Source organism: Miscanthus floridulus, chromosome 8 (assembly GCF_019320115.1).
Source record: "Miscanthus floridulus cultivar M001 chromosome 8, ASM1932011v1, whole genome shotgun sequence".
In the NCBI taxonomy this organism is placed as follows: domain Eukaryota; kingdom Viridiplantae; phylum Streptophyta; class Magnoliopsida; order Poales; family Poaceae; genus Miscanthus; species Miscanthus floridulus.
In genome coordinates this window covers 183,343,470-183,353,871 of record NC_089587.1, presented here as the reverse complement: position 1 = coordinate 183,353,871, position 10,402 = coordinate 183,343,470, and the positions used below count along the sequence as shown (strand labels likewise).

At 43.3% G+C, this 10,402-nt stretch overlaps 1 protein-coding gene across 1 annotated transcript; it reads left to right on the top strand.

The window, feature by feature from the left end:
- The first annotated feature begins 588 nt into the window (after positions 1-588).
- Positions 589-1,808, top strand: LOC136470296 (uncharacterized). The gene is made up of 2 exons (XM_066468189.1): positions 589-683; positions 1,422-1,808. Exon 2 carries the CDS (start codon positions 1,428-1,430, stop codon positions 1,806-1,808), a length of 381 nt encoding a protein of 126 aa, XP_066324286.1. The 5' UTR covers positions 589-683; positions 1,422-1,427.
- Positions 1,809-10,402: the final 8,594 nt, after the last annotated feature.

Below are 10,402 nucleotides of genomic sequence, written 5' to 3'. Positions count from 1 at the left end.
TAAACTTGTATATCTGTTTAACCTGCATTGACTAACTAAATATGGAATTGTCATATGACTAGGGGCGCTTGGCCATTAACCCAGAAGACAAGCCAACAGAGGAAGCTTGCACTGATATGCTGCGCTCTGGGGTGCGGCAAATGCGTTATCGGCTGAAGAACAAATACTTCAATGGTAAACCTGCAAATGAGATTCCCACAACTTCTCCAGTTGCATGCATGTCTGATGCAGAGTGGAGGGTACTGGTTGCAAAGTGGTGTAATCCAAAAACATGGTACGGGTATCTTGTCATATATTCTTTCTCATTTAGTTTCCAAAGATCTTCTCATTTGGAATCTATGATCTCATCTGACATGTTCATTCTCTTGTAGGAATCATGTGAAAAGAACAAGCAGAATCGCAGTAAAGTCAAGTATCATCAGGCTACGGGTTCTCGCAGCTATGTGGCACACTTACATGCATATGTAAGTAAAGAGTACCTTGTACATATTTGCACTAACCAACTTATTTTGCATTTTATCTGACAACTTTCCTGTAATTGATTATCTATGAAACAGAAAAAGAAGAAAAACAATGCAGAACCAAGCACAGAACAAAATGAAGAACTTGATTTGGTGGAGGCCTTCAAGACCTGCCATACCAGCTCCAAAAATGGTCTCAGTGAACCAGCAAGAGAAGCACTTGTAAGTCCCGACATCTGTTTCGCTGTGCCATTTTGTTCATTAATTGGATAACATGTCCTATTTTAATCATTTTGTATTCTGTCTTTTGCTCAAAACCGGTCATAATCCAACATAGCTATATACTTGCTAAATAAGTTAAGTACTAACTGAAGGCTGTTCTTATTTCTGGGAACAATCTACATGCAGTCATAAATTTAGATTGCAGTCATTGATATACTAGATTAAAACTGCAATGTATCAAACAAGGAATGGCTGAATGGGTTTTTATCTTGGATGGATATGAAAATGGAAGCAACCTAATTGCAGCCAAGTCTCTAAAGCCCATGCTTTTAGTTATTCTCATGTGCTTTATGTATGTGTATTATCTGCTAAACCAATCTGCTGAACAATCTGATAACTGTGCTCTGTTAATACTTGATAGATGTTGACTGGAAATGAGATTGCATTTAACTGAGAACAATCTGAACTAATTGTGTCCACATGCTAGGTGATTTCTGATTGTTTCATTGTAGAGTAGCTGTGCTTTATGTCAGTAAGAACCAAACTATAGTTTACATAATGTTCCACATAGCAAATCAGATAAATTGTACTACAGTCTGTCCATTTTGCTAGGTTTGCTTCTACATCTCTCTAGTACACATCTTGCTATATATATTTTTAAAAATACATCTTGTGTGATATTTGCACCTCAAATTAATGCAATAATGATCAACTAATGATGGGTCATTGTTGTTTCAGTCAAATATGGAAGCTTTGAGGGCAGAACCTGTTGCTGAAGGTGAGACAGCAGTATCCAGTGTGCAGGTTGTGTCCCAGGTGCTCTCCCAGAACAGCTCAAACCATTTCCTCAAGAGTGTTGGCATCAAACTAGTGGCATCCTCCAAATCATCATCATCAAATGAAAGCGAGCTTCGGGAAGAACTAGCAGTTGAAGCTAAGGCTGCTGTACAAGGTGAAATCGACGATCTCAAGAAGAGAAGTGAAGAAGTTGAGGAAAAGCTGGCAAGGACACAAAAGGAGATGGAGGAGTACAAGAAGCTGACAGAGATAAACACCAAGGCAATGGAGGAGAACAATGCGCTGCTCAAGCGTATCTTGGCCATCAACAATGGTTCTTCGACATGAGCACTGCGCGTAGCTGCTGGTTGATGAAGCAAGGGGTCCGTGCTGGTGATTTTGCTTATGCAATAACCTATGTTGCTGTTGCTTGCCCACTTTTTAATAGTTGCTGTCATAACCTATGTGAACTGAGATGAAACTAGTACATGGAATATGATGTCTAGTGAGTTATATGTGAACCAAGTTTAGTATTGTTCATTAAGTTGATGGTACCTATGAATACTGGATCTATTAAGTTGATGGTAATTGGAATACTGTGATCTGTTGTTCAGCATGTGCACCTGTGATGAATTTTGCTACCTTTTTGTGACGATTTTGTAGTCGATTCTGTGACTATTTTGTAATCTATTCAGTGACGAATTTGTAATCACTTCAGTGACGAAAATGAGAGCCAATCACAGCAAGACATGTGGACTACTCACAGCATGCCCTATGGCCCAATAAAAAGTGGACACGTGCACATCCACATCACTGGCCACGTCAGCGGCCACGTAGTCAGACACGTCACCAGCCACGTGTCAAGCCACGCCACCTGAAACGTGGACGCGCCACGTGGACAGGACACGTCAGCTGCCAGCGTGGCAGACGCCGTCTGGCCGCCTAACAGACGGCAAGTTATGATGAAAAAGGGGCTACATCAATGATGAAAATGCATCGTCATAGAAAGAATACTCTTCTATGATGAGGGCCATTTCGTCATAGAAGGAACGCACATCTATGACGAAAATATACGTTTTGTCACGTTATCCAAAATATGACGCTCATTCAATGACGAAATCGATTTCGTCACAATTTCGTCATAAAATAATATATGTGATGATTTTGGTGTCTTCAGTGACGAAAGGAAAGCGTCATTGATGAACACATCCCTAGTAGTGCCAGGGGGTTCATGCCAAACTATACGATATGGACTATGCATGGTGATGTTGGTGTGAATGTTCTGCAGGAAAACGATGATGATGTGGACATGCCTAACGTAGCCATCCATGATGCTGACGAGGAACCCGGTGTCAATATGAAAACCTATGGCCACAGTTAATAATGTATTTAGGAACATGCTAGCTGACGACACCGAGGATAACGATGGCATTTCTCAGCTGCTACGTAATGTAGAGACCGGATGTCTTACTGAAAGACAACTGAGAAAGTTAGAGAAAATGAGACAAGATGGCAAAACACCATTGTATAGGGAGTGTCCAATGAGCAAACTGGAAGCCGACATCATGCTGTTAGAGTTCAAATCGATAAACAAAATGAGCGATAAAGGCTTTGATCAGTTGTTAGGTATAATAAGGAAAATGCTCCCAAAAAAATGAGTTGCCAGAAAAGACATACTTGGCCAAGCAAATGATCTGCCCCATCGGCCTCGAGGTTGAAAAAAATCCATGCGTGTTCCAATGATTGCATATTGTACCGTGGAGAAAAATACAAAGACTTGGACAAGTGCCCCAAGTGTGAAGCTCCACGGTACAAGGAAGGGCCGTCAGATGAGGGTACCAAGACTAGAGCAGGTCCCGTAAAGGTCGTTTGGTATTTCCCTATAGCTCCCCGGGTGCATAGGTTGTTTGCATGTGCAAAGTCAGTCAAGCTATTGCGCTGGCATGGCGAAGAGCGTAAGAAAGATACAATGATGAGGCACCCCGCCGATGGGCATGACTGGAGAACTGTCAATACTATGTTCTATAAGGACATCGGTGGAGAGGTAAGGCACCTTTGGTTTGCTTTGAGCACAGATAAGATGAATCCTTTCGACTAGGTTAGAAGCAATCATAGCACCTGGCCAGTAACGCTTTGTATATACAACCTTCCACCTTGGGTCTGTATAAAGCGGTTGTACATCCAGATGCCACTACTGATCCAAGGGCCAAGACAATCTAGAAATGACATCGATGTGTTTCTGGAACCAGTGATCGATGAACTAGTGGAGATGTTTGAAAAGGGTGTGCTAGATGTTTGGGACGAGTACAAAAAGGAACATGTCACGATCAAGGGAGTACTTATCGCTACAATCACCGACCTGCCAGGTCGAGGTTTGTTGTCCGAAGAGAAGACAAAATGTTATACTGGATGTGTTGAGTGCTTGGACGACACCGATGCGGTAAATCTACCAAATAACTCAAAGATAGTTTATATGGGACACCGTAGGTTCCTACCTAAGGATCACCCTTACTGTAGGAACAGAAAAGATTTCAACGGTACTATTGAGAAACGCTTAGCTCCAAAATATCGAGACGGGCCTGCGATACTTTGAGAACTCAACAAACTAGAGGTTGTCCTTGGGAAGGGGGACAATGCAGTAGCAGTGCCTGATGAGAGCATTTGGAAGAAAAAATCGGTTTTATGGAAACTACCTTACTGGCCATTTCTGAGTGTACGCCACTGTCTTGATCCCATGCACATCACTAAAAACGTGTGCGCTAACACTCTTAACACCTTGATGGACATCGGGGGGGACATCGAAGGATTCACTAGCCACATGCCTAGACATGCAACACATGGGAATCAGGAAAGAGCTACATCAAGTGGAGCTAGAGAATGGCCAGTTCAAACTTCTAGTTGCGTCATGGACATTGAAGAAGGAAGAAAAGCGTGCGCTTATTTCTTTCTTCAATGAACTCAAAGTCCCGATGGGCTACTATGCGAACCCGAAGAGGCTAGTGAACACGAGAGAACTCAAGTTCAACTATGGCCCTATGAAGGCCCATGACTATCATGTCATTATGACTCAGCTGCTCCCTGTTGCCCTGCGTGGTATCCTCCCCCCAAAGGTCCACACCCCAATCATAAAGTTTTGCTCGTTCTTCAATGCGGTCTCAAAAAAGGTCATTGATGTGTCCATGCTAGAGCAGCTACAGCGGGACATAGCCAAAACTCTCGTTAGGTTTAAGATGCATTTCCCGCCGACTTACTTTGATATCTCATTGCATCTGCTCATTCATCTTGTTGACCAAATTAGAGCCCTTGGCCCAATGTACCTGCATCAGATGTTCCCTTTCGAAAGATTGATGAAAGTTTTTAGGAGGTATGTTAGGAACAGATTCAGGCTAGAAGGGGGCATGGTTGAAGGATGGTCAACGAAGGAGGCCATTGAGTTCTGCACATATTATCTGGACATCAAAAGGGTCAGAGTTCTAGAATCTCATCATGAGGGAAGACTACGTGGCAAAGGAACGATCAGAGAGAAATCTATTATAGTAGATGACCCTATTTCTTTTAGACAGGCACAGTTCACTGTTCTCCAGCAAGCTGAGGGTGTGATGCCATACATTGACGAGCATAGGCAATCGTTGCAAACTCTGTATCCGAGCAGGTCACAGGCTTAGCTGAATAGAAAACATGAGGAATTTGTCAACTGGTTGCGATGTTGCTTGCTTGGAATAAAGTTGGATAATCAACTGGATGCCTTAGCCAAGGGACCTTCGAGTACATATCTTAAGTACCAAGGGTATGAGATCAATGGATTCACATTTTACACAAAAAAGCAAGATGGAAAGAGCACATACCAAAATTGTGGTGTTCATTTTGATGCTCACAACAAAAACGGCAACATGCAGGGGACATACTATGGTTTCATAGAGGAGATATGGGAGCTAGCCTACGGTCCATTGAAGGCAGCTCTTTTTTGCTGCCAGTGGGTCCGGCTCGAGGAAATCAACACTGACAGCGAAGGGTTCACTACCGTTGATCTCACTAAGACTGCATACAGAGACGACCCCTTCGTCCTTACAAGAGATGTTATGCAAGTCTTCTATGCAAGGGACAACAAGACAAAAGGAAGGCTAAAAGTAATCCTAGAAGGGAAAAGGAAGATTGTTGGTGTCGATGGAGTGATGGACGAAGAATACTACAGGGGCTATCTGGAAATGCCTCCATTTGGGGTGAATGTACCCCTACCTATCATTCAAGAGGGTGACGAACCAGCTTACGTACGACTTGATCACAATGAGGCCCTCATTGTTGATGCACGTAAAGATAGTTAGATTATTGTTAACTATGTAATCATTATGCACATAACCATGAAGGATGTTTGATCCTAATGAAACTCTCATCTCATCTCTCCTCCTCGTTAATACTCTGCCAACTCAGCAAATATGCCGACTTATCATAGCAATTAATGAGAATGAAAGTTATTTAAAACTACCATTGAGACTAACCTTATTACTATTCAAACACTCAATTAGACACCCGATGTAACATTTCTAAACTTTACTCTCTGAATTTAAACACTAGCTAAATATAAATATAAATATATATGTCTGGACTTTCGATAGAAGGACATTGGGGAGGCCATTCTCTTCCGAGCTACTACTAGTAGTGAGGGATCCATAGCTCCTTGGTGCCACTGGTCCCCAACCAGTTTGTAGTCCCTGCTCGCAATACTCGAAGGAGCCTAGCCCATAGTCGACATTGAGCAAAGGTGTAGTAGCTCCATTCCTCCTCCAACCTTCATTGATCATTGATGTATGTGCTCCTAGAGATGTGAATGGGAATGCCTGTGGCTTGTGTATTGACTGTTGAGTGATCCATTTACTTGATGTGTGTACTGTTCTAGTCTCCAGATCAGGCCAAGATGAAGAGGAACGCTAAGAAGGCAATGGAGAAAGAATGTGCAAAGGCGCCCCCGACGACCCACGCTCGAATCTTAGGCGTGCTAAATTTTTTGATTTTTCATTTATTTATTATGTAGTAGTAGTGCGTTATGATAGGATAAAAGAAAAAGAACAACTAATTCTAACGTAATCCCTATTCTAGCGTAGTGGTTAAGGCTCCAAACTAAGAACCCCGAGACCTAGGTTTGAATCATAGGCTCGGTAATTTTTTTTTCATATTTTTATAAAAAAAGCTGTGATGGCAGGCTCCAAACCGACAGTGATTTTTTTATATTTTTTTACTAAAAGGCAGCGATGGCGGTAGGGCCCTTCACTATCGGTTTTGGTTTTAAAACCGGTAGTGATAGCGCTACGATGGCAGGCTCCAAAACGACAGTGATTTTTTTATATTTTTTTACTAAAAGACTGCGATGGCGGTAGAGCCCTTCACTGTCGGTTTTGGTTTTAAAACTGGCAGTGATAGCTTCTATCATAGTCGGTTGCTCGAACCGACATAGAAGGCCCCATTCACTGTCAGTTTTTAAACTAAAACCGATAGTGATGTGTAGGTGCTCCTCACATTCCAACAATGCTCCCACTGACCACAACAGTTGGAACACTGCACCCACCTACCCCGACAACTTTAGTTCAGAAATAAAAATGTACCACGACTGCTAGCCCCTATAAAGTGGCCCTAGGCCAGGAGCTAGCCTCTCCATGTATGTTGGTTTCAACCAGGCCTTATCAGCCATGATACAATGTTTTCCTCTCACAACAAACCACATATATCGTTATGTGTCGTAGTCCACCAAAATGGTGACACAAGAGTTACTAGAAGAATGCTACTAAAGATAGAGCAACGCTGAAGATTGGAGATGCCATGAGGTTCACAGAGCCATCCGCTACGGTGCGCATCTGGAAAAAGGCCATGTACAGACAAGGCGGATTCATCGATGTCACCTTGTTATCTCCAACCGGTATAGCTCGTAGACCACCTCGGTGCTGCTATTTGACCCTAGTTGGTGCTAGAAGAATGCTACTAAGGTGGTTACATTATAATGTGTTGATACACATTGATTGTAATATTGACATGTACGCAAATAGGTCTTTGTTATCGTATATGGAATTTTAGTGTAAGGTCTTTGTTATCGTATATGTAATTTATTTCTAATATTTTTGTTATTTTTTGATGTATTTCATTACTATCTAAATAAATATATCATTGTTGTTAAAACTTTTCCACTGTACTATCTAAATAAATATATCCTTTATATATATGCACCTTCACTATCGGTTCTTCTTACAAACCGGCAGTGATATTAACTTTCACTGTCGGTTCTATTTAAAAACCGGTAGTGATATTAACTTTCACTGCCAGTTCTACTTAAAAACCGGTAGTGATGTCCATGCCCCCTATATAAAACAAACCGCCGGCCACACACATCGATCCCACCCACCCACGAACTCTCAGTCTCATTTCTCACGTTTCACTCTCACTTCTCAAGAAATCCACTCTCTCTCTCTCTCTACGTGATTTGGTCATGGCTCCTGCATTTTTCAATGGTATTGATATGTTGTCTTCTCCAATATTCTATCTATATGCATTTGATCTATATTTATATTCATGTTTCTTTGCATTCTACATTTATATATATTCTTATTCCTTGCATTCGATCTATATTTAATTATGTTGCCACATTTTACTTGGAAGAATTTTTTGTGCATATATTTTATGTTCATATTTTTTTGGCATTTTATCGATCAGGTGGTATGAACAACGGACCTCCCCCACCACAAGAACCAGGTTTCCACCCTGGCGATGAGCCATTCGCTCCTAATGTGGCCATTCCACGGGTCCCTGTTCTAGCTATTGTATGAAATATTTTCCAATATCTTTTATTTTTTTATGCTAACAAATAAGTGTAATTAGTTTAATATCATTGTTGTATACATATATGTCACAAACTATATCCCCAATAGATTAGCTACGAACAGCACTTAACTGGTTCTTTATCTCACACATTGTCGAGAACACGGCATATAATGCAAGTGGTCGGCTATGGACGTGTGAACTCAATTTTTCCATCCCTTTGAGGGCTGCAAATCATCGGAACCATATCCATGAGATGGAAAGACAGAGCCCAGACATGATAAGCGCCCAATCTAGTGTCATGCGCATCTATTTAGAGGCACTTCGACGTGTTTGCTATGATGTGCCTGATTTCTCGCACTTCAACGAACTTGCTTTGAATGCTGGTGATATCCCCATCCCACAAGCAAGCGAATGGTTTGTGTCAGTATAGAAAGTGACCAACTAGTCAATATTTGTAGTTTTGTCGTATGTTGTAATCGGAGGTGGCCTAGCACTCAATGACACGGGGTTTATACTGGTTTAGGCAACGTGCCCTACGTCTAGTTTGAGTCGGTCGGTGACTTTATTCCTGAGCCCAGGTGCTCGAAGTCTACAGTGGGGTTACAAACGAGAAGGAGAAAGATGGGGTGTATGAGAGGTCCGGTCGGCTCCAGTCGGAAGGGCCGAGAGCGACAGGAGCTCCGCTATGAGCTAAGTGTTCAAGCGTGTGCTTGAGGTCCGAACCTAGCGGTTCTGTGGTTGTGAGCTAGTGAACTTGATTGATCTAATAAATCTGAAGGGACTGAGCTTGAATCAACTTGGGTTAACTTGGTCTATTGGGAGAGAGTGCATCCCATTTTATAGATGAAGGTGATGGCCTTACAAGTGAGAGGGAGAGAGTACGAATGCTTCTAAGCCTTTTTGCCCACGCCGACGGGTGCAGGATAATGGTAGGCGCCCACAACACTGTTGATGTCACTGTAGGATGTCAGATGCATGTGGGAGGTTACGTCGTCTTGTTTGAGTATGGTAGATATTGGTATCTACTATACTGTTGATGCCTAGAGACATGTAAGGGGTTTTCACCATGTTTACTCGGTACGGTAATTCCGGCGCCCACAACACTGTCGATGCCTAGGTGCATGTGGGGGGCCTTACCGTATGGGAGTCAATGGCGCCCACAACACTATAGAGGGAAATGTCGGCGCCTACAATACTGTTTGTGTTAGGGTGGTTACGGAGTACTGTTCCATGCAGGGTATGGTCCCTAGTACAGTGGCTTTGACTTGTGAGCCTTGCCTTGCCTTTCTCCACACGTCTCCTGGTCCCTTCTGAGCGGGCGTCCCCGGTCAGTTGATCTCAGTCGGCTCTGTTCGTGCCAGTCGGAGAAGGACAGTGAGCAGGGGCTGGGCGTATCCCCGGTCAGAGAGAGTGGGGTCGGAGTTGGAAGCGGTGCTTTTGGCCAGTCCTTCTAGTCAAAGAGGCCATCCAGAGGCGGGCTGGTGATCGAATCGAGCGCTCCGGTCGGAGAGGTGGGATGTGATGAGTACAGGCCCAATCTTCCGAGAGGTAGCTGGTAAGTTTGACTTGTGGAGATCTCGACGTTGGCGATCCAGCTTCAAATTAGACGCGATTCGAACCCTGCAACCGTTACACCACTGCTCCGTTGGTTATCAACCAAGCACAACTTGATTGACCTTGCCAAGAAGGCTTTTCCTGCAAGCGAATCGAAGAGCACAAGCAAGAAGGTAAAACACGCAATCTGATATTGCAAATATGAATGACACGAATATCAATAGAGGGTTCAAGAACTCGGTTCCAAAGGACTAATCGACACAGTGGAGGAGATCAAGAACGGGGGCCCTGGATCACTGTAAAAGGATTTGTCACCACAATTACAATGAACGATTCAGTTTCTCGATGGAAAACTAAACTCTAAACAAAACCCAATTGTGTAGCAGCGGCGGCGGCTGTGTTTATAGTCTAAGACTCGACCTAGGGTTGGGGACGGCCAGGGGTTGGGCGCCTACAACTTGGGCTTAAGGCCCGACACGATACATGGCCAAGTTGGCCCAAATAGGTGACGCAACACCTTGCCGTGGTCACACAGAATGATCCACGGACCTTCTAGAGCTGGGACCAGATCCAAAACGACGGCG

Bases quoted from the DNA above. Each gene is read 5' to 3' on its own strand.
- LOC136470296 (XM_066468189.1), top strand. From the start codon at position 1,428: ATGGAAGCTTTGAGGGCAGAACCTGTTGCTGAAGGTGAGACAGCAGTA.